General features: G+C 26.0%; 1 protein-coding gene across 9 annotated transcripts in view; it reads right to left on the reverse strand.

Annotated features, from left to right (window-relative positions):
• Positions 1 to 27,263, reverse strand: part of LOC129606923 (paired box protein Pax-6) — a 277,309-nt gene that overhangs the window by 36,758 nt on the left and 213,288 nt on the right. For all 9 annotated transcript variants that reach the window (XM_055517576.1, XM_055517582.1, XM_055517571.1 and 6 more), the window contains one exon: positions 13,132 to 13,357. In XM_055517576.1, coding sequence (XP_055373551.1) covers positions 13,132 to 13,357 — 226 coding nt within the window. The remainder of the gene's footprint in view (positions 1 to 13,131; positions 13,358 to 27,263) is intronic.

The following is a 27,263-nucleotide window of genomic DNA, read 5'->3' on the forward strand; positions in this document are numbered from 1 at the left end:
ATGTACTTATATAAATTTTATTTAAAATATGTAAATTTTACATAATATTATAGATTGTTATTGAAAAGCATATACAGGATTAATATTAATTAATATATTATAGTGTATATATATATTTGACAATATACAGAAAAGAAGAAGGACTAGAAATAAGAGACAGAGAAGGAGGATAAAGAGAAGTAGCAATAAGAAAAAAAGGAAGAAGAAAACAGGAAAGTGGGACGAATAGGAGTGCAAGATTTCGCTCAGATACAGCTATAAAAATATAAAATGATGCTATATTTGTTTTTTTATTAACAATATAGTAGTTACTTTGACTTCAAAATAATACGGTATTAATATACAATCTAGCTTATGAATTGCTGAATTGTGTAGCAAGACAACATTACGGCATTTTTGAAGTCAGGGTTAATTTTATTGTACACATACTTAACATTGATTTATTCTATTATGGTTACTTAAAGGTATTATTAATGTTGAGTTGATTGTAAGTTTCTTGTAACATATTAGAGTTATAAAAGCTTTTTATACTCTGCACCTTCGTGAAGGATATATTCACTTTAGTATGGAGTTTGTAACCGCTTGAAGGAGTTATCTCCGGTATGGACATGTAATTATATTCTTGCTTATACCAAACTTTCACAAGTTGTTTCTTTTGTGCCAACGACGTTTGCTATTGTAATTCGGACAATGAATCGGGTAGTTGCAATACAAATCAAAGAAGTTTTTTTTAAATATTTCTCAAACTTATAGATATTAATATCAAATTTTGTAAAGGTAGGTCCAATTACGTTTTACATGTATTCTTTTCATGATTATAAATTTTAACGGAATGTTAATTTTAAATATTTGGAAAAGTATTAAAGCTAGATTCATGAAAATCGGCCGTCGTGTGTCTACTTATAGGCCAGACATATCCGTGAAATTTCCATTGAGTAGTTTGATAGGTTCGATTGCCATTAAACAACAAATTTTTTAAACTCAGATTTTTAATCTTCTTCAAACGTTTTTACTTGTTTGAGTTATTTTGAACATATTTTCCTATAAAAATTTAAGAAAAATCCACATCATGTGGACGATGCCTTTTTACAGTCATTTGTTTAGAAAAACGAATTTCTTACGAATTCACGAATTTTTTTTCTGATAAATATTATTATTGTATGATAGCGATGGTGAGAGCGTATGGATATAAAAACAATGGAGCGCGCCATCTTCGTTAGACGTGTATAAAGGCAAAAATTCAGAAACTAAGAGACATAAATTCTTCTATATTTTTAATAAATTTAAGAATACTCTACCTAAATGTAGGATACATAGGATACTGATATTACGTAGGATACTGATATTCAGGCTCCTTCTGGTAGCTGCCATACAATTTCAATAGTAGTTTGGCACACACAGTATTTTGAAAAAAACAATATTGAAATTTTGCATAAATTAATATGGTAACACGGCAACTTAAAGTCATAGTCTGTCCCATAGTCAGTTATGCCATATTTATTCACACAGGATATTTACGCACACAGGATAACAAATTCGTACGGGTATCACAGAGTTGACAAGGTCAATTCTATTTTTTCTCGTTTTGAATATATTTTGTTAATTTTTGTAATTGATTATTTTGCAATAGATTCATAAGATTGTTAGTTAAAAAATTTTTTGTAAAAGAAATATTTTGTAAGAAATTGAATTAGAATTTTTTTCTTGCTTTTTTCTTTTTCATTTACAATATACCGAAACGAATTAATTATTTTCTTAAAATTCCCGTAAACATATTTTTTTTATTATATTTTATTTGCATAGTTATATTTGTATAACTATTATACACCATTCATGTATTTGTTTTTTATTATATAAAATTCTAAGTGTGTCCCTCTTTATAAAATATACGCAAACCATTTATTAATACATAAATATACTTATATTATAATAGAGTGAAGGTATATAGAGAGACACGGGGTCAAACAATTATTAAAATATTTGAGGGAAAATAAATATATTACAAGGGAAAACATTTCGATTTTATTTTGTTATTAATTGTTATATTAATCTATATTATATTAATAATATAGATTCAATATTAATTATATTAATATTGAATTCACAATCTACATATTTCGTTTTTTGCATAACTCTATATATTCAATGTAATTTTGTATTTTCATAACAATGTTATGATTTACATATGTATGCTATAGTCAAATGTTAACAATTCTTATTCATTATAAATTCTTAAAATAGGTGAGATGAGTTTCTATAATCCAGCTCTCAAAAAATCTTGAACTGAATTATATAATATTTTTAAATTTTATAATTTTTCCTTGTGGTTTTCAAATCTATTTTGATTTACAAGTTAATATTACTTAAATTCCGGTTTAATCGTAAATTTTGAGAATAAACTTTGAAATACATAGTAGAGATTAATATAAACAAAACAAAAGCATATAAGTAATTGATTATGCAATATAATTTTGGTAACTGTATAAAAGCAAAACAGGACAGAAGATTTTACGGGTGCAACGCATAATACTAATTTTCACTATACATAACATATTTAAAAATGTTCATAAAGTTAATTTACACGCATATCTTTATAAAATTAACGCGTTTATGAAAACTTTCAGTATTATACTGCGTTATGAAACTTATAGAATATTAACACAAATGAACTACTTATATAAAACAAATAAAAAACTAACTATGTACATATGTACAATTAAAATTTTAAAATAATTTTAGCTTTAGGAAAGTAAGACAATCCTTAATTTCAAAACTACAGTAAAATTTCATTGCTACAATGTAGAAAATTACAACTCATAAGCTGAACTGGGTATTAATACCATTTATTGTGTACATCATTTTTCATTATTCACTAATAAGGTCTTTGTAACTGATACTATATTATTGAAATTTTAAACTAAGATATATTATTATAATACAGTAATTTAAAAATAAGGTTTACAAAGTTATAAAAATTTGGCGGTCCCTGATTAAATTTTATAATATTTTTACGAATAAAATTTGGTAATATTTTATTGTATACACCTCGTATATTTTTTTATGATTAAATTTATTAGTTCCAATCTTTTTTTCATCCATCTTTTGTGTATTTTGCACACACATTTTCCTTTTGTTTTTATAGTTTTTTTTTTTTTTTGCAAAATATGCAACTATTATTGTACATATTTATAAATACATACATACATATAGGAAAGCGTATAAGTATTTTCAATGTATTTATGAATAAACAAAAAAATTTTGTTTTTTTTTTTGTGTATCCATTTGTTGCCTTTTTGTTGCCGGTGACAAATTTTATTTTGTGTTCACAATAAATGGTTAGAAAGTAAATTATATTTTTCTTGCATTGTTGTGTATTGAACTGCATTATATATTTTGTGTATTTGTTACAATAGAAATCGATTACATTGAATTTTTAGGGGTTCTTTTTTAAGTCTGTAGCAGTTTTATTGTATTTATTTGATCAAATGTACCGAAAATTTTAAAAAGAGAAACAATAATTTGATGTTTCAATTAAAAATATTTATTGTAATTGTACAAAATACGATATATATATACATATATACCGTATGATATACATATATACAGTAGATTCGAAGTTAAAATGAACAAAATGAATAAATACTTATAATTATTAATATAATGTTGCATCACATTTGAAATAACGTAAAATATCGATATGCACGACTCTTATTATGTAACATAATACATATAATAAAATAACCCTGACATAGTAAATGTCTTAAAGACATCCCCAACGCAATATCTCATGATCCAAAATGTTAAAGCAAAACTCATTCGACATTGTCCCATCAAAATCCGTTTTACAATCTTTTCGAGATGTATAAAAGACGTCTTATGCGTTTCCCGAATTCTTTTGAATCCAATTTTCAAATTTTAAGTATTCAAAAATTTAAATTTGCCAGAATGTTAATATTGCTCTACACAATTTAGTAATTGTAATTCTTTAGCTGAGTTATACTTTCTTTATGGTTCTAAACTTCAAGTCGGAACTTATTACCTATTTTAAAAAGTATTCAATAAATTTTTATTGAAATTTGAAATACTTCATATTTTATGGAAGTTCTATTGTGTATTTACGAGTTTTTATTGTATGCGTAAAATGAAAATATTATTATTGTAAAAATTTGTGTGTATTTTTATAAAGAAGAAAGAAATTCAACAAAAAGTCAAAATTGTATATAATTGTAGATTATTGTGATATTTTAATAATTATAACAGTAGGAATCAATTCATCATTATTTATATTCAATAAAAAAAAACCTTAAATTTTTTTTTTAAATTCATTCATTCATTAATAATATTATTATTAAAAGCAAAAATTTAATATTTTTTTTATTATTTTGTTACTTTACAAGTATAAACACAATATAGTCAAGTACCAATTCAAAAATAATAATGTACTTAATATTGTATGAATGTATTTAAATATTTACGTTATAAAAATATAGTTGTAACTATTCAATAGTTGAGGATATTGAGATAGTTGTTGAGGAACGGCCGGCCTATAATTCAGTACACCAACAAAAAAAATTTAAACAAAAAATTGAAAAATTTAAACAATACTTACTTAAATTAATGACAATAACTTAAACTATATACTTATGCTATATTTTAAAATACAAAAATTTATAAATTAAAAACACAAAAACTTATTTATTTTTTTTCTGTTTTTGTTCATTTCTCTCTTGTCTACAAGATAAACTTAAATTGCGAAAGGTACCAGACAATTAAGACAAATTTGTGGTAAGTTGGAAAAGAAAAGTTTTTTGAGATGTTCTCTTCTTTGCGAAAAATTACTAAAATTTGCTCGTATTTACCATAATTAATACGGTAGGCTCATCACCTACCTACTAAACTCAATGACGTTAGAAATTGGTTCATGGATATCTGCAATATCGTGCACCAGCCCTATTCTTCTCCAAGGAGCGAAGTAGGAAAAAAAAAAAATTTTTCATAATTCGTCCGATGAAAGGCCGTATTAAATATATTTCTTACCTAAAGCGGGTACTAGTATTTAAGCTAGAATGCATGATTGAAAGCACGAGCTGTAGAGGATTACATTAATATACCTTTTGAAATATTAATATACATATATTTCAATATTTAATTGAAAATTTATAGTTTTAAGTCAAATGCATTAATGTTTTTATAGTTGTTATAGTTATACGAGTAGATATTTTGAATTATTTGTAGACCATTATTATCATCAAAATTAATTTAGCCCATTCAGAATTTTTTTTTATTCTAACTAAATAATTTATTTTGATAAACGGCTCAAAAGTATAACTAATTTGAAAACAGTATATTCCTAAAAAAGTTTTAAATTATATTCAAAATAAAAATGAAGGGATAGAAAATACATTTATGTGAAAATTAGCTAAAAATTGTGATTGTTGTGATTTCGGATATAGATTGCGTATGTTCTGTTTTAAAAGAAATATCTAATGTAGAAAAATTTTTTTTCAGTATGAAAACTTACGATTACCCACTTTAAAATTCACAAAAGATTCGATTTTTAAAATTGAATTTTTCCTCCTTCTTTTTTTTTAATTTATGTATTTATTATACGTAAATTTTAATATTTGCTTAATGATTTTGGCCAAAACGATACAACCCATTTTTCCGGACTATACTTTTTTTTTTTAATTTTATTGTTTTATTTTATTGACTTTTAATGTAGCGATTTATAGATTTAGAATGAAAGAGAAAATCAATTTTTTTTTTTCTTTTGGAGAGTAACCAAATATTTCTTTTTTACCCTTCATCAGAGTAAACCATATATAGATCGTAAATGAAATGGTTTATTTGTTTTCAATATAAAATGCATTCATTTTAATTTATAAACATCTGTATACTTATACATACGTACATATTATACAGGATGTTTTGCATAAGGCAGCAAGTAATTTCACGTGATTCTTTGATTAATTGCCAGAAAAAAATTCTATGGCTTGGGGGGACGGGGCGGATGCAAATATACTCGTTTTCGAGTATATTTATACTCGTTTTTGAGCTACAATCTGTTGAAAAAAAAGATACCAGATGTTTCCTGCATATAAATAAATGCTTATAACTTCGAAACAGTGCAACATAGAAAAACCACTGGGGACTGGTTTTACAGGCGATTGATTTTTTTTTAATTTTCGCTCTTATTATAAATTTAAATTAAAACATAGTTTTCAAGATAAAGCTCGTCAAAGTCAGAATTTTAATTTTTTTAAATCGAAATTTCTCAAAAATTTGTGTTTTTTTTTTTTGATGCGGTACACTGAGAACTTAAAGTCAACACATATAGCATGTTTGCTCTTTCTCTCATAATTTTGCCAGTAAATGCTTTAAATATGTTTTAAAAACATGAAAAAATTACGTAATTTATACATTAAAATTATGTCTAAATTAGATATTTTGTATAAACAGAACAAGCACAAACTACAGCTAATTTTCACATAAACGTATTTCTTACCCCTTTATTTTTATTTTGAATATAATTAAAAACATTTTTAGAAATATACTGTTTTCAAATTAGTTACACTTTTGAGTCATTTATAAAATCAAATGATCTATAGAATAAAAAAGATTTCTGAATAGGCTACAATAATTTTGCATATATTTTGTAGCCAAATTCAAAATATTTTTCGAGGAATTGAGAAATATTTATAGCACAATACAAATACTTTTTCATTTAGTAATGCTTTTATTTATATACCGGTTAACTTTTGTCCAATAAACACTTTTTAATCAGCTACATTTTATAACAGAAAAGGGTTATTGCCAAAAAAAGCTATTTATATACCTTTATTACAACATTCACATATTAAAATTGGAGTAACTACAAAATTACTATACATTATATTGCTTTTAGTTTTATTTTATCCATATAGGCCGTTTTACTGCAAAAAGTATTGAAATATATTTATGTTACATAAAAATAAAAAATATTTCTACTTTGAGTAAAAAGATTACGAGTTATCAAATATTTTATTTACAAAGCAGAAATATGATCTTCGAAATGATTTATGAATGGCGTATTATTTTCTTATAAATGGCGTAACTATTTTCAGATATTCTTAGAACATTTTGATTTTTTTTTATTGAAAAAAATTTATGCTGCATAAATTTCACCGACACGAAATTTAAAATATAGGGCTGTATTAGTATATTCCTATAGTTTCATTTAAATATTATAAGAGTTTTGTGGAATACCATTACAATAAAGTTGGGTCAAACCAATAGTTTGTAATGTGGTACTTTTCCCTTCAACAAGTGAAAATACTGCTTTTAAAAATAATCCATGTATACCTTATACACTATTTAAATTATTTTCATTCATATACGAAACTATTTTAAGGATTGCATAAAATTCGGATGAACGATTTATGCACTTTTTGAAATGAAGCAAAAATAAATTTAAAGAGGAGTTAACATAATGCTCAATTTAAAGGGTTACTTGCGTGAGTTAAGGAAAATAGTTATATTTTTTAATGTCATGAAATATACCATTAGCTTTCTGCGTTTATAGAAATTTGAAAAAGCTTGATTTTTTGGAAATATAAGATGCCAAAAATTCAAATTTTACATATCGAGAGGCGATAACTTGAGAGGGGTGGAGGTGGGAAAACGTTTCTTCTAATGAAATGAAGTATTTATTAGTGTCTAAAAGCTGTAAATTTTTTACTTTGACAACCGGGGGTGTAGAAGAAAAACGACATCAAAAATTTAGAAAAAAAACAGATTCTAGATAATGGTAAATTTTAACGGCACTTTTTGTTTTTTTTAAAGTTTAAATATAGTATGGCGCGGTAGAATATAGTGGCCAGCCACTATATCTCTGTATTTACAAAATTTTAAAAATGCTTATGATTTCACTGTAATAAATATTAAAAAAATGCAATTTTTAGGATTTTAGAGGGGTAAATTTTCTACGCAAATATGTTTCCATAGTAAAGATCAATGTACATATAAAATTTCAGCTTTCTATCTTGAAATGTGTAGAAGTTTTGTAAACATGTCCACGGACGGACGGACGAACAGAGGGAAACTATTTCTTCCAAAACTTTTTGGAAAAATGTTAAAAAGGGCTTGTTTTTTAGTAAAAGACAAAATATCGGTCGAATTTAAGAATTTTAATAAATGTGTAATTTCGCATATATATATATAGTTTATATTATATAATAAAGCTAATCAATTGTAGAATATATATACATACATACATATATTAATTCTGATTGATATATATTTGTAGCTTTATAAATGAAACAACAAATTAATCTTGTGTTCAAGCATTTTTCTTATAATGTGTACATCCAATACAAACCTTACATATGTGTAACATACACCCCCTCTATTTAAATTTGTATATGTACACATATGTGGGAACACGTTTTATGTATATATACATATGTAAGAAAAAATAAAAAAAAGGTATATATATATTTATATTTATTAGTACTTACATGGTGCATTCAATTATGTAATTTAATATCCTTTTTCAAAGATAAAATTACAAACGTTTTACACACAACTTCGTTAACTTTCTAAAAAAAAAACCAAAAGCTTATCCTGAAAATGTTTTCTCTTTCTCTTATTGCTAAAATAATGACCGATCGTGCTCATTTTTAATATTATCACCCCAGATCGCACCTATCATAAGTCCAATTTTGGCCAAAAACCGGTTGTTTCACTTATTATAGATTTTAGTATATTCTTTGTTTTTGGTTGCTGATGTGAAAACATTGGCTCCTCGCATAAAATTTTAAAATTTAAAGAATGAATTCTTCGAAAATTTTAAATGAATATAGGGTACGAATTTAGAAAATTTTTAATATAAAACAATTCTAGGATATTATTTTTTTAAAAAACTGGTGTTTAGAATACGATTATAAGTAAAAAGAGTGCGCAATTCGAAAAATATATATAACCAACTTTTATTAATTAAATTTTTTTTAATGATTAAACAAACTTTAAAATTGCACTAAGGATCGGCTACATGTTATGATCAATACGAGTAGAATAATTTAATAATAAAATTAAAGAGACTAAAAAGCTTTAGCAGACTGTAATATAATATTATAATTGATATCAATTTAGAGAGATATAGAGAAAGAGAGGGAGGGGTGAGAGGAATAATTAAATTTAGAATAATACATATTATAAATTACAATACGCTTTTTGCGTTCGCGTTACATCTAATAAGGCAAAAACAAATATACGTGAAAGAAAATGGTGATACATATATCTAATTGATAAAATTTAATGAAAAAAAAGTTTGTTAATTATTCCACTATATTCAGTCATACACTGAAAATCAGTTTCATCCACTATTGCCTAAATATATTGCCTGTAATTTTTGGTCTTGCTGTCGAAATCGCTATACGAATATTGAGTCAGAACAATATTGCCGGGATTTGAACTTTTTGTAATTATATTTGACATTTTATGAGCAGATAAAATCGAACATATTATATTATTATTTACATCTTCATTATCAATTTTAAATTTTAATTGACGAGGTGGACGACTCTCATACTTTCATATTCTCTGTACCTTAATACCAGTGTCTTGAGGGGAAATTACAGACTTAGGTACCACCTTAGGAGGATGGGCTCAGATAGTGAGGATACGTGCAGATTTTGCGAAAAGGATGAGAAAACCCTAGTGAATCTTCTGGGGTCCTCACCCGCAGAAGAAAGGAAATACTGGGGAACTACGCATTCACTTGTAAAAGCGGGGCTGCGGTCTGCGAACCTTTTTGATTACTCGAATTTATCAGGGGGCTGGGTCTGAAGAGGGTAATGTAGGGGCGTATCCCACACCTAGAGGGGGACACAATAGATCCTTTATGTTGGTCGCAGTACGCTTTTACCCCATCTGTACAAACTACAATCTAAACGTCCACATATTAATACCACAATTTTAAAGTTACAATATGTAATTAATTTGAAATATTATTAAAATTTATATATGGTACATCCATTACATACATTCATAATAAAAACCAAAACATATATAAAACTACTTTTATTCATAAACTGCGAATCTAATAAAAACAATGGAAGCAAATGCTTTTGTATTTATAAGGATTGTTAAAAACCCGCAAAACATATATGTATACATAAATATGAAACAATTTAATATTATTAAAAAAACAAAACCTCGAGACTTTGTATCATTTTATTATATTTAAAATTATGTTCAAAATAATATATAAAATGGGATACTGTATATCAGAAATTGTATGCGGTTAAAACATAAAAAATAAATAACGCTATGCATTCAATGTCAATTATGCTTTGGGCGCACTTAAATAATTGCGGGAATAGATCATTTTTTAAAAATAAATATTACAAACATTATGTCAGTCAGGTATATGAGAGAAATCTCTCATACAGTATATCTTCTCTTTCTACCCCCGTATAATGTTTAAACTTTTTAAATGGAATATAATCTATTTATATATACACATATAAATACATATGCATATGTATAACATGACTATTATATTCTGATATAAAAGATGATAAATTCTGATTGTGTAATAATAATATGATGACAGTGATATATTATAATAGTATAGTTGGTTGATTGTGACGATAGTAAAAAATATTTAAAAGAATTAGTTTTTGTTGTTGCTGTTGTTTTTTTGAGTAAATTAAAAAATTTTAAAATTCATTAAAGTGGAAAAAAGATCTCTTCTTTTTCTTTTCGTCATTTATAGATATTATTTTTGCCTTCAAGACTTTTCAGGGTTATTTAAATGGCAGGTAAAATAAGAAATAAAAAAAAAAAACAGAAAAGAGAAAAAAATGTTGATAGGCAGACAGTTATTAGACAATCAGCAAGCCAGCCAGCCAGCCATCTAAAGAGTTAAATAAAATATATATGTATGTATGGATATTTGGCTATATATATATATATTATGTATTATATTTTAAAATAGATGTATCAAGTTGTAGGTGCAAGACCGTAAAAATTTATTACTCTTTTAATTTCTATTTTTTTGTTCTTTTTGATCAAAAAGTTTTTAACAATATTAATTTTTCATAATGCTACTATATTCTAAGAGCTACTGGCAAAATAAAATTTAATATCAGATGTTAAAAACCTTTTGTTATCTTTTATACTCAGTATTTAGGAATTGAATGTTATTTTAATTGAAACGTTATTTTAGCTGGATCCATAGAAAGTGATGGAACTTGCCGATTAAAATTAAAATTACAGCATTAGAAAACCTCAGTGCACCTTTTCTGGAGATTATGTGGGATACTCATCCACAGGAGAAGGGACTTACTGGTCGAATATGTATTCATTCTAACGGAGCTGCGTCGGTCTGCCAGGCCTTGCAAATTGATCAAGGGGTGGATGGAAAAGAGTTGTGGGAGGGGGGAGAGGGTAGAGGGAGGCTCATGAGAGAGTGATAAAGGGGTATGTCAAACAATATATCCTAATAAGTTGGTCGCGTTGCTCTGTTACCTCATCTCTACGTACAATCTACACAATCTATCATCGATTACAAAACGATTTTTTCTTTTATCGCTAACAATTATTAGAGAGAGAAAATTGAATATTAATAGAATTTATATATATCAAATGTATACAATCGAATATTTACTATATTATATATATATTTTTTTTTTAACTATAATTATATATTTTTAAAAAAACTCGATTCGTATAACGTGAAATTTTAACACGGTCTATTGTATTGCTATTTACATAATTATTATATATAATTACATTACGTTAAAATTTTAATTAAGCTGAATTATTATATTAAAAATAACAGTAAATTAAGTTTTTCCGATATCAAAACCTCTATAATTTTAATCATAGTGATTCTTATATGATGTTCAATGAACACAGGCCAAGTTTAATTACTTAATTACAGTAAAAACTATCAGAGGGAAAATCGAAAGAGACCGTTTCAGTTTTTTTCCGGCAACGACAGATTTTCGTCGTTTACATGGTCTCGCTTTCACAGGTTTTACTTTATACATATATGTTAATCCACGCATCCATTAATTAATTACTGATCCGCGCATAAAAAATAAGTTGTCATGACCAGTATGTTACTTTTATTTATACAATATATACAATTATAACATATTATATTACATATTATAATATAATAGGTAGGTTGGACGTACGTACATAAATACATGTATATACTATAATGTAATTTAATATGTTTTTTTAAATGAAAGAAAGGAATTTAACATTAACTTTTAACCATTTGTTTCATTTGTTTTTCTTTTTTTATATTAAGATTAATAAGAATATAATTATTAAACTGAATATACATACATATATTGTATAAATATACAGACGTTTCTTGTATAAAAAATGATACAATGTATATAGGAAAAAAAGGAATAGCAAGTATAATAAAACCTCAGAAATTTAAGTTATAAGAGACTATGGGGCATAATATAGGGATATCTTATGGTACGTACCGAAATATTTACTTTCACGCTAATAAAAACGAAATATAGAAAATATAATTGCACTTATTTCAAAAATTTGCGTTTTCCTATATCTGTGCAAGTAATTGTAAATGACTACGATATTTTTAATTCTTAATAAAAATTTTTCGTTCTTTAATAAATTTTGCCAATTATTGAGACTTTTCAATTATTGTACTTTAACATCGAGAACGATGTTAGAAACGAAGTAAACATAGTGGAATCTCATTTTGAAAATATTAGGAAATTCACATTTTACAAGCATTTTTACAAATATTTCGTCGAAAATAAAGAGATATACGTATGTACTTTTTCATGCATTTTATAATATATAAGAATATCAGTAATATTTTGACTGAATAATCGCAATACGGAAGCGGCACAGTTAAAATTATATAATATTTCGCTATTCAGCTTATAAGTTCATATTACCGAATTATATGTAATGAAAATATATTAATGTAATTCCAGGTTCAGGTTATACTTTTATATCACTTTATATATAAAAGATAACGACGAAAATTATTTTATTTACTCGCAGTAAATAATGCAATAATACAGTAATTACAATAAATTATATTAATTTACAATAAATAACAATAACAGAAATAATAAAAAAAAGAAAACTAACCTCTTTTTTGTAATTCATCACGTGTTATTTGACCAGTTAAATTACTTGCTGGCGTTGGTGGCAATGCTGTTAAATGAGCTGGTGTTGCACCACTTGGATACCATGTCCAACCACCTGATTGTCCATTAAACATACGTAACTTATCATAAACCGATTCATTCTGTTGTTGAGCTTGTTGTTCTTTTTGTGATGCTAAATTCCTTAAAACACGATTAATTGATGAAACCTGCAAATGTATATTCATTATCATTAGTAATATCATTTAAATTAAATAAAATATATGAAAATTGGTATTTTGTATTAAAATTAGTATACATATATCTTGCATTTCAAAATTGCAATTATAACTTATAATTGCCTAAATTTATTTAGCAAAGCATTTCTTACTAAAATTTTTAAAAGTCATGGTATTTTTCTCTCATGTAATCTCATGGAGGCCAAATTCAAAATAACAGTTTCTAAGGAGGCTGCACAAATTTTAATACTAATAAATGTAGCTTTTATAAAGTTTTATTTAACACTTTTGTCAGCTTTTGTACAATTTAATTTTTATTTATTTCAAATTAAATTTTTTTTTATTTAAACAAAAAATTAATTCAATGAAAAGTAAATAATTAAAATAAACAACTTCAAATTCATTAATAAATTTAATTTAAGTTAGACTATATTTAATGAGATATTTGCATTTGTTTTTTACTCGAAAGCAATTGAATATTTAAAGGGCAGACAAATACAAAAGAGGCCTCGAGGCCGCAGGATCCTCACCTCTGCTATATATAATAAAAAAAATATAACGAAAATAACTTTACACTATTGCAGGACTATGTATTACATACATTCTTATTGTTACCTGCATTCAACAATTACAGCTTATAAATACAATTATATATTAAAATGAACTTTAATATTTATTTAGACTTTTCACATCATTTTCAATTATATGTTCATTCGCCTGCATGTGATAGGTGATATATGAGACATATTTTTAATTTATCTAATCCTTTTAATTCGTTTAACTGTCATTCTGATTGTTTTAGAATTGAATTAATCTCTGAATTTAAATATTTAGTTACTGATCGACTCCAAACTGGACTGGTCGATGCATTTACGATACTTGTGTTAACAAGTACGCCTTAAAATTAATTGTATCACCTTGTAATTGTTCCTCGTTTGAGAACTCTACATTTTTCTCATTCTTATACAATTGGGGCACCTCGTTTATTTCATATACTATAGCCGAGTATATGAGAAAAATTAGAGCATTACTTAAATTCCTAAGTGAAATCAAAAATTGACTTGTGTATATGAGCCATGGACCAATTAAAAAGCTGTTAAAGTTTAATATTTTTAAATTATAAGCTGTTAAGTTTTGCAATTCTTTAATATGCATCACAAACAACTGGTTTGACCTAACTTTATTATACTTTGGTTTTCTTTAGATATTAATGTTTTCTTATTTTGGTATTAACTATACATAATTTTCTTCTTTTTAGCACTTTTCCAAAAAATTTTTGAAAAAAAATTCCTTATTATATCCGTCCGTCCGTCCGTGGACATGTTTACAAAACTTCTACACCCTTGAAGACTATTTAACTGAAATTTTAAGTACGCATAGATCCTTACTAGAAACTTATTTCTATTTATTGTAGTGAAACCATAAACATTTTTTAAATTTTCCAAACGCAGAAATATAGTGGCTGGCTTCTCTTATCGCGACATACCACATTTGAACTTTAAAAAAGTAAACTTTCTGCTTAAATTTACCGTTATCTGAAACCCGTTTTTCCCAAATTTTTGATATCGTTTTTCTTGTAGACCCCAGGTTGTGAAAATCTGAAATTTTAACAGCTTTTAAACATTAATAAATAGTGCATTTCGTTAGAACATTTTTTCCTTCTAAAGAAAAATGGTGTTTCTGGAAATGCAGTTCTTAAGACTGTGCAAAGCTTTCAAAGCTCTTCATTTATTTTGGATATATGTACATAAATTGTAACCATATAAGAACTGTGTTTTTAGAAATACTAGTTTTTTATTTTTAATATATAGCGCTCAAATTATCACAATAATATACGTTTTTCCACTAATTGCAAACTAAAATTTTTCTAATTTTGGGGTAGATAGTTTTCTGCATATCAGCTTTTAATATTGCACTTTATTACTTTGGTTTCTCAATAAGTTTAATATTTGAATTGTCCTTTCACTTATTCCGAATCTAAGATATTATAATTGAATATGTACAGTTAAGCAAGTACTTTGAACATGTACAGTTAAACGAATACTTGTATTTGGCAAAAAAATTACAATTCTGCTGTTGCTTATAGACTTTTATATTATAGGAAAAATGGAAAAACTTGTCAAACGTGACACCTGGAGGAAGAAGCTATAAATTTTTGAATTTTTTTTTATATTTGCAAACCAGCAATGCAAGAAATTGTGAAATTTCTGTCAAAAATGTCTTTACATTCATTTTTTCATTTTCTATAGTTTGACCAGCTCTTATATAATATATATACATATATTAAGATGGACACAATATGTATAATCGTACAATTTAATTGATTTTGTACAACGAAAATCTTAATCATGATTCTATTTTAGATATAATAATGAAAAGGATAAGAAACTTCATCATTAAATAAAAATACAATCATTTTTCTATATGCACATTCCGGAAAACTGTTTGACCTGGAAAACTATTTCAGTCCCTGCATTTCCAGCTAAATGTACGTTTATACCCATGTAGTTTTATGACAAAACGCACAGGGGAATTATTTCTTAATATTCACAAATGGTTTAAACGTTTGTATGTATATATGTATACAACTAATTATGTTTGTCATATATTGTATATATAAGTATATTTATTCTTAAAAATCCATGGGAAATGTAATAAAAATAAAAATTATAACAAAAAAGTGATTTAAGTCAAAGATCTTTTATTTTTTTTATTTTCATTCTTTTTATAATTATTATTTCAAATATCCCGAAATATACACAAATTCCCATCGATTTCAATCAAAATTACATGACATATTATGTACTTTTATTCTTGTATTATTGTGTATGCTGCGTGTACATTGTTTTTACCTTTTCAAAGAAATCACAAAACTCATATAACAAAGAGTTTAAGGTAAGTAAATACAGAAGTAAGTAAATAATTTAAAATAAGAAAGAATTTTATAAATATACATATATCAGAATTCGATTGTGAAATTATAAGAAATAAAAAAAAGAGAAATAAAATAAATAATTATTCAAAATAACAAAAGAATCCTTACTGTGTTTACATTTTATAGCATATTATACATTTTATAGCACTTTTATACAATAGTGATATAACAATAACCTATACAATAAAATTTATAAGTATAAGGAGAGATCAAAAGAATCAATAATAATAATAAAATATAAAAAATTATAATAATTGTTTTGTTGGAATAAAATTGAGAACTTAAAATGAGCGAGCAAGCGAATAATTATTATTATTATAATTTTTTGACAAAGAAAATACCAAAAAACAAAACAATACAACAAATATCGGAAAAAGAGAACTTTTGTGAGAAAAATTCCGAGTTTTTTTGTTTTTTGTTGATTCTCGTTTCTCTTTTTATTTTTACTGTTTTGTGATGCGATCGAGAGAAACAATAAATTTTTTCTGTTTTTTATTTTCTATAAAGGAAAGTAACGACAATAATCTGCAAAATAAAAGCCCTAACAACCTGAAGAAAAAAAAGAATGAAAAGAAAATTCGCCACATGTGATTAAAATTAATAAATATTTTATTAAAACACAAACACACACATCTAAACAAAAAAGTAAAATTGGAAGGACTTCTCTAGAACTCAAATTTAAAGAATCTAAACTTCTTACGAAATCCTTATTGAATAGTGGCGAAGTTTTGTCTTCACATTTCATTGCTTCATATTAACCATTACAATGTGCAATAAAATGTTATATGCAATAAAATGATACACCCGATCTGATAAACATGAACTATCAACATGATTTATCAGATCGGGATAAAAACAGATAGGAATAAATACAGTTATCCAAAAAATTATTTGCATATGCAAATTTTTAAGTCTTTCTTTCAATAATGAGCCGTATTCTTGTAAAAATCAATCAAATTCAAATCATGTTAGGTAAATTAATTTAAAAATAAAGTTGGGTCAAACCAATGGTTTGTATTGTAGCACTTTTCCCTTCAACAATTAGTAAAAATACTGCTTTTAAATACAATCTATGTATACCTATCACACTATTAAAAATATTTTCATTCATATACAAAACTATTTCTATGATTGCATATATTTAGGATGAACGATTTATGCAGTCTTTGAAATAAAGCAAAATTAATTTAAAGAGGGGTTAACATAATGCTCTATTTTAAGGGTTAATTGTGTGAGTTAAGAAAAATAATTATATTTTTTAATGTCATGGAATTTACCGTTAGCTTTTTGCGTTTATAGAAATTTGAAAAAGCTTGCGGTTTCGGAAATATAAGGTATCAAAAATTCAATTTTTACAAATTTCAAGAGGTGATAACTTGAGAGGCGGTGGAGATGGAAAAAAATTTTCTTCTAACGAAATGAACTTTTTGTTAGTGTCTAAAAGCTACTAAAATTTGAGGCTCCCACAATCTGGGGTCTAGAAGAAAAACGACATCAAGAATTTGGAAAAAACGGATTTTAGATAACGGTGAATTTGAACGGCCATTTTGTTTTTTTAAAGTTTAACTATAGTATACCGCGATAAGAGAAGCAAGAAACTGCCTTTGTGCGTTTGTAAAATTTGAAAAATGCTTATGGTTTCACTACAATAAATAGTTAAAAAAGGCCATTTTTAGGGTTTTGGGGGGGTATAACTTCTAGAGGGGGGGAGATAGGTAAAAATTTTGTTCTACGGAAATAAGTTTCTAGTAAGGATCTATGTACGTATTAAATTTCAGCTTTCTATCTTTAAGAGTGAGAAGTTTTGTAAACAAAAGAAGTGTCCACGGACGGACGGACGGACAGAGTAAAACTAATAAGCACTTTTTTCCAAAAAATTTTTGGAAAAGTGCTAAAACTTATAATTAATTTAAAGTTTTCATAATAAAATTTTAAAAAGTTTAGCATATTTTAGCAAAAACAAAATCTCAAAAATTATTTGTGCATAAAAGAAAATCTGAGATAAAAATCAAATAAAGAAAAAAAATTTGATATTATAATCAAATGCAAAGTAAAACTGCAATATCTACTAAAATGCCCTTTGGCATCTATTACCTTCTAATGTCTATTGAGAAACGATTCTATTAAATTTTGTAAAGCTGGAGCTTCTATTGACATTCATGTACTATAATTAAGCTCCTAAATTTCTTGGGCGGTTCTATCAGTTTCTTGGAATGGTTACACTTTTGCATAACGCCAAAGATTCTCTAAAATATTAAAGTTACAGGTCTAGGAGTCCAGTCGAAAATTTTTTGACTAGCATTACATCAATATGTTTTAATGTTCCAGGCTTTATGCATTATAGCATTATCGTTCTGTAATATAAAATTAGGATGCATTGAAATGACTATAGTTTGTTTATGGCATCTATGGCTATAGTTCATCTATGGCATTCAGAATTTTTAAATAGGTTGATGCAGTGACTTTTCTTTAATAAAGATCCTAAGTCATTATAAGACATCCAGACCCTTAACTTTATCTTTTCACCATTTATATGTCTTGTGTGGTTATACACAGCCTTATTTTTTTCTCATTTGACGTTTAATAATCAAATTATCTCCTGCTGGTTTCATACAAAAAAAATACTCATTTGTCCAAATAATACTTTGCCAAAATTCAAATGGTTGGTTCATGTGGGCTTGTAAACAAATTTCAATCAAAGTCGCTTATTCGGTTTAACAATAAATATGGGTTCTTTTGTACACTGTCTCTTTTAATTTTCGCTCCTTTCAATCTATTTGATCTTGTCGTAGGCCATATTTTATGGTTCCTACTCTCATTTATATGCCTTACCAAATTTGTTTAACAATTTTGATAAAAATTAATTTTGCAGCTCTTCCCTCTTCTCTCTTTGGTATCTTGCGTTTGTTCCCCTAACTTTAATATTACAAAAATTTCCCGTCATATTTTGTTTAATTAGTTGGCTGAAGTACCTAACTAGGATTACTATATTTTTTTGCCAATTCAGTTAGGGTTACTATGCTTTAAATGCACCATTATTTTTTCGTATAAAACAAGGAAATGCACAAATATTTTTTGATACTAAAAATAATGCATAACTAATTTCTGAGATCTTGTTTTTGCTTATATTATGAAAACTTTAATTATATATATAAATTAATTATTATTTGTTTTTTTTTTTAATTATTTTTTACCCAGAAAATTAAATTAAAAATTAAGAGATCAACTGTATAGTTTAAGGAATATTTGAGAATTATTGTAGAGTGAACTCTATTGGAAGTAGAAAGTAAAGCATAGTTTGATTTTAAAATTACGGCAATGCGATATAAATACATAATTCAACAGTTAAAACTCATGCGCAGAATTTTGTATAAATACTTTATTACTGTAACTTTGGTATCAGGGATTCTGTAGTATAAAAATGTCGAATAGTGCAGACATTCTATGAATAAAATGCCATTAATAATCTCGATTGTTAATTAATTTCCATATCGCACATTTGCAGGAACGTTGACATAAGTCAAAATGCAGAGTAACAAAATAATACCGAAAATTTGTTCATATACTCGGCTAGAAAGTCAAAGTTATGTTTTTGAGTTGTGTCGTTTTTCCTCCCAATGTGCGATATGTGATTGTATATGATGAATTTTTTGCATATCGGTAAAATATACGATCGAAACCGACTCAATTATACTCTGCACCTTGACAGTCTTAAGGGGCTTTCTAACGCCCTATCAATTGGAAAGAATTGTTTAAAATGCATTTTTATAATCTTCTATAACACATTCCCTTAACTAGACAATACACATTGCGGTCGGTTATGTGCTACATCAAATTTTTTTACGTACAGGTACTTTATTTACATATAGATATAAAAATTAATCTATTTATTCTACCTCCATTTATTTCAAAGAAACAACTATATAAAAACAAATCTATCTATTCTACCTTAAATTATTTAAATAAAAAGCTAAAGCATAATCCGTTTTTGGACTTACAAAACGATTGAAACTGACTGCATTATATTTCCAAATTGCTTAAAATTTAAAAATGCGAGGAACCGATACTCTAAAATGCTAACATTTTCTGCTTTAATATCACAACTTTAATTTAAACTTATTTTAACAATATAGTTTTAATTGCTACATTTGATTTCTATATCACAATTGAAACGCAAATTATAGTTTAAATTTAGGTCAATGTTTATCTACACATAAATCCGTTAGAGCAACAACCAGTATTTATGCACAATTCAGCTTATGTGAGAATTGCTGAATTGTGTATTAATACCGTAATATTGCATTTTCGAAATCAAGAAGGGTTGTCAATTCTTTATGCACCACTTTGTTTCAAATTTCCATTTATATTTTCTTTTTTTTTAGTACAAATCTGACAAACAGTATAAAAAGGCCATCTTTGAATGTGGAATTTAAATTACACAAGGCACGTTAACGAAATTTTATTATCTCTTTAATAAAATTTTACAGGCATTCTACATACCGACATAGGTACTCAAAATATGCTTAAAAATTTTTCATTTTGTGTTTATTTAAAATTGAATGATAAATTATGATGCCAAAATGATTTTATCACGCAATATTATTGAAATTAAAAAAAAAATTGAATCCCTACTTTTCTTATAATCCCTATCTTTATATTTTCTAAAAAAAAAATAAAATGAACACACATACACAATTAAATTAAATAGGGAATAGCAAAAAAACCTTAACAAAAAAAATGTAGAAAACCATTTTTAATTCATTGTTTTTATTGTCGTTTTGCTTTTTGTCTTTTTCTTCTTTTTTTTTTTTATATATTTATTGTTACATTGGTTTCATTTAGCACTTTATTAACCGAAAATAAGGGCATGACCGACCCATTTTTATTATCATTTTCATGATTATGATATAGTTAATGATGACAGAAGAATGACGATATTTTACTCTAGGGGAATTTGTGTGGAATAATAGAATTAGCTAACAACCGAGAAAAAAAGGCAAAAATATAGTCAAAGTTGATCGTGTCAACACTATAATTTTTGCCCCAAAACAAATTATTTATGATTAATATTTGTTTTACTCGTATTCTTGACTTCAAAATTGAAGAAACAATTTGTAATACAAAACTCGAAAATTACAAAGCTATGTATGAGCTGGAATTATTTAATAATACAAATACTATACTGAAATTCTGGTTTCAGGGAGGCAATTTTGTTCAATTCAGGGAGGATATTTTGTCAGCAACTATAGCATTTGTAAGTTCAATACTTAAATACAGCAATACTTATGCTATCCAGAATTATTGGGACCGTGTTTCATACTATATATTAAAATTTCTAAAAAAAAAACTTTTTAACATTCTCTGACTTATAAAATGTAGCAGTATAACATAAACCGTAAAATTGCTGAATACGACTGCAGTAATCTGTTGCAATTTTAAAGTGCAAACAGATTATAGAGTGCGAACATGTACTCTATACAAATCAATTATTTTTATGAAAGTATTAAAATTGTAATATCAAGTAATAAAATTATAATATTAATTTTCATATGTGTAGTAACTTGTTACTATTATATTTGATAATTAATAAAAGATTTAATAATAACAAAAAAACATAAAAAAAAATATTTCTTGTTGGTATGTAGAATATAAAATTGACAGATTAAAAATATCACTAATCGTTTAAGGACAAATTCACAATTTTTTAACATTTCAAATAACGAAATACAAGGTGATCCGTTGCAAAGGGAGGGAAGGGGTGTTTAGGCGTATCTTTGGAGAGTTGGACTGTCCGATGAATTATAGTTTCGAAGTTGTTTAAACTAGGGCGAAGTTCTGGAAATTTTTTTTTGTCAATTACATAAATTATCATTTTGCCCGCAAAACGGCAGGCGTGTAATGAAAGTTATGTATTGCAAAGTTGTAGAAGATGTAGCACATGGAGAAAAAATGGCTGGTTTTTTTGAGATAATAAATTAGCGTTTTTTGAAAATTTTTTAGTTTTTCAATTCAAAATATTGTATTTGAGCAGCTATTATTTGAAAATGGTTAGTCTGATGCCTATCTTATCGGTATACTCTTATATAGGTATATCAATTGCAATATTTTTCTATAAACGATTTTTATATGACATGTATCGTAGCTAAATTTCAATATGAACGTATTCTTGCGGAGCTTCATAGTAACCATACCACTCAAGAATATTATCCTGGTGCTAAAATAAAACGATAAGGCGTACAGAGTGGCAAGACTTTTTATAGTTTGTAATGTAAAATTCTGCCTGACCAATTGTGCAGTGGTTATACTGGTAACTGAAGGGTACTCGGGTTCAAAACCTATAAAAATTATATTCAACAGGTCACTATAAAAATTATATTCAATATTATATAGCTTTATACACATTACATATAAAAATAAAAAAATAATATTAAGTAATTGCCATATTTCAATAATATCCAATATAAGAAAATACCAGCAAAATAAAACAGTAAATATCAATAACCTTAAATATTTAATATAAAAACTACGATTAGCTCGTCACCTACCTAGTCAACTCAATGACGTAAGAAACTGGTTCATGGATATCTACAATATCGTCCACCAGCCCTATGCTTCTCCAAGGAGCGAAGTAGGACAAAAAAAAAGACAAAATTCAAGGCCATTTCAAATCATCTGCAATGACTATTGCTGGGCCAGTATATAAATATAAATTTTTATATTTTGTGAGCTAACGGCAACCGGATTTAGTTTTCCTTGCTACATTAAAGAGAAATTAATTAAAAATTTTTGGAAGACTTTTCTCACGATTTTTTGTCATTTTCCTTTTTTTACCTTTAAGGTTTCAAAATCTCCACAAAATGGGAAAATTCCTATGATTTGCTAACACTATTACATTTTAATTACATTTTAATTTTAAAATTTAATATTAGCAATTTTTTTATTAAATTTATTAATTAATATTTATCATATACGTATTTAGTTATTTGATTTCTTTACTCAATTGCCATTAATTTTACAATTGATATTTATATTATAAGTATTAGAATACGTCCCGAAACAAGGTGATAGAATGGCTCCAGATGAATCCAAAACAACTAACTACATTTTACTTTTTGGGCCGTCTTTCTCGAATTATAATAGGAATACTCTAAGGAATACAACCCCCCCCCCCCCCCTCCCATTAACTTAAGCATTATTTCCGAACTACTCTGTATAACACTAATAAAATTTTTTTATTAAACATATACAAAGAGTAAAAGTGTGTATATATGTTTATCTAAAAGTCATTTAATAGAATATAGTATAGATTAAAATTTGTACATTATTACACATTTTTAACAAAAGGATATTTTGTTAAATTGATTCCTTGTTATCAGAAAAAGTTATACATTTTGACATTAAAAACAAAATAAATACATATATATGTATATTTTATTTATACTGTTGTGTATATACAATGAAACTATAAATTGAGAGCATGATTTTTTCATATATACGACGACATTAAACAACTATTCCGTTCATATTTTTGTATATACGTATGTAAATATGTAAAAAAAAAAAAGAATTTATTTTAGTAATTTTGTATTTTTATCTTCATGTATTCAATACCGAAATTCATTGTATAACTGTATGGTTCATGTATGTATAGTATTCCATGTGTAGGGTAAAATAAAAATCGGTTTTTGTCAAAATTAACTTATAGTTGAATGATTTTAAGAATAATTTCTGTTACATTTTATTGTTAAATTAATGTAGTTACAGAAGGGTTTTTTATATATATATAAAAATTATATAATATAAGGATATACATAAAATATGCGTACACACCAAATAATAGTTTATATTTTATAGTAAATTAGCTTAAGGGATTTTTAAAATAATTGAGTTGAAATGCGGAAAAAAATGGTAAAAACAGAATGTGTGTTATGCAATTACTCAATTCATTAACAGTAACAAGCACACGCACATAAACATACATATATTAACAATATTTCTCTTTTTCCTAGTTGCATATAGAATTTCTAACATGCATCTGGTATATATTATATGATTGAACTATTTGCAATCTTGAATTTTGATTCTTATTATGAAAACTTGTTTTGGCCATGCTGAGACGCAAAATATTTGAGCACTTCATACTGGACGAAAGACTGGGACTACTATACACAAGTATTCTTCAATATAACTTTCAAATAAGAAGCGAAAAGAGAAAACTCGTTTAAATTATTTCTTTTTAAATATCTCCAGAAATATTTTTGCTACAACTATAGAATATTGTCATATTCTATACATTGGCGGATTCTGTGAGTTCCTAATGAACACGAAAAAGATTTAAATAGTCAGAAAACGCGTTTAAAAATATTTTAAAAGATTTGTTTAAAGTTTCAGCTGTTGCAAAGTTGGTAGTTCTTTTAGACTAAAATTTGAATGTCTGTATTTGGCCCAATGTTAGACGGAATTTTTTGTATTGTGACCATTTTTATTGGCGGCATTTTTATATTTTGCCCAGTTTGCTGAGCGGCATTTTTTTTTCAATTATTATAAATATGGAATCAAAATCTGGAACATTCATTTAAAATATTATTTATTCATGATTTTTATTTATCAGTGTTGCTGTATGTAAATTTGTTTTATCATAATAAAAAAAAAAAGTGTTCCTTTAAATTTATTTTTTCTTCTATATATATTGCCTCCTTGTCGGTTTTAAATCGTTTTTATTCGTTAGTCATCTATTATATGAAAAAAAGTATTTTGCCCTCTTTAAACAAAATTTAAAAATTTGAATTTAGCCTTCTTTTTTGCCTTCTTATGTAACTTTTTTCCACAAGATATTTTTGGTTTTGATTTTTTTTTTAAAGGATAAAAAAAACCCCTTTTAATATTTCATTTGTCGAATAAGAACTTTAAATATTTCTTCCCTTTTTTAAATGAACTCTTCCTTTTCTATATTACTGATCTTATTTACTTCTTTTTGAATAACATTTTGTTAAAATTTTATATCTATATTTTTGTTTATTACAACATGGTTGGGTAAAAATATTATATAAGTTTGTACATATATAAATATAATGCATGTGTAGATATGTATATTATTTACCGACTGACTGACTGACTGACACTGACTCGTTTTGATATACAAAAAGATGATGTCTGACAAAAATTGTTTAGAAAATGCGTACACATATAACAGACAAACATGTAATAATAACGCGTATAATACACATACAAAATTCTTTTATATTTAAAAAAAAAAATTGTACGCATCCTTTCCTGTTTTTTTTTTTTCTTTTTTATGAGAAATTGTATAATTTCATTTTAGGTTTTGATTTTTTAAATAAAATTATTTCCGAAAAAAAAGCCATCAACTTTAAAAAGAAAAAAAGAAAGAATAAAATAAATTCAACAATTCGGTTAAAACTGAATTATATACAATAAAGAAAACCTTTAACCTTAAACGGGTTTAATCAAAAATAAGTACTAATACTCAAATAATAATATTCAAACTAGTGTATACGTTGGAGAACCACTGCGGCGGTGTACACAGTGTCAGTGTTCCCGTTGCGAAATTTCAAAAACTGCAAAAAAAATTCCAAAATGAAAAATGCAAAATTATTGCACAATAACTTTGTGCAATAATTTTGTAAAAATAAACCGAACTAAATAAAATCTTAATATTTTTTTAATTCTAATTGTTTGCAAGAAGAAAGAACGCAATTATTTTCAGAAGAAGTTTTATCTTCAAAATTTATTCAAAGATTATCACCCACTTTCTGTAAAACATAGGACGAGACGCGATAGGATATTCTTCAAAAGTTTTGTTGTTGCCGGTATAGAATGTCAAATTTTCTTTATTTTGTTTTGAAAATTTACTTTATTTATTCCAAATATCTGGCTTTGATCTGAAAACTTAAAAAGTTTTGAAGAACATTCTACCTCGTCTCGTCAGTATTAAAGCAAAATAAAACGCGTCGTTACGTTGATATATTCTTCTGAAAACTTATTTGTAAGAGTTGTACAAATCAGTTTTGTAATATTTGTTAGGTAAAAGTAATAGTAAAAAATTTTTTTTGAGAGTGCAAAAAAAAAAAGTGCACAAAACCTTATTTTTTGCACAAAGGTGTCAAAAGGGGAACACTACACAGTGTTATCAATACAAAAATCAATAGGATTTTAATATAACATCACGGTCGCCTCTGCAGGAATTTATTAAATTTGAGATATTTATAAAATAATATTAACGTGAGTGACGTATCAAAAATTGAGTCATCAAATCCACATATTTCTTTTAATAACAACAAAATTCATTACTATTTGGATAATCGTACGTATTTAAATGTTTTCGATACTATTATGAATTCTGGTTATTAAAATTTGTTCTACTATATGTTATTTTGATTTGCGCATATGTTTAGAAGCTAATATAACTAGTTATATGTATATATATGTATATGAAATACACTTTTACGAAAAATGATTGCAAACTTTAAAGACGATTTGTTAAAATAAAGTTTTTGGTTATGAATTTTACTAATACAACATTATAGTTGCGGAATCAATAAGAATGTGCCTATTACACTACTAATTTCCATTAAGATAAAAAAGTTTTTGGTATTTTAAGATAAAATAGTATGATGATATGATTATGATTCTTGATAGGTATACTAAAAGGTTAAAAACATAAAAAAAAAAAAATTTTCTTAAAAAAAAGGGGTTAAAACTACAATGTGAACGAAAAGGTAGAAAAAAAAAACCACTATTTATAAGAGACTATAAAATATTAATGAAAACATGTATTGTACTTATACATTATCTATAAATATGTTTGTATGTATTATGCATGTTATGCATGTTTATGAATCAGAAAATCATTCATTTCCCATTTGATTCAATTTTTTTTTTCTGAGTATAGAATTATGTTTAAGAAAAATAACAGCAGTAATAAAACAGTTAAAAATAAGT

This window comes from Condylostylus longicornis, unplaced genomic scaffold (assembly GCF_029603195.1).
Source record: "Condylostylus longicornis isolate FDR11 unplaced genomic scaffold, ASM2960319v2 ptg000003l, whole genome shotgun sequence".
Taxonomy (NCBI): domain Eukaryota; kingdom Metazoa; phylum Arthropoda; class Insecta; order Diptera; family Dolichopodidae; genus Condylostylus; species Condylostylus longicornis.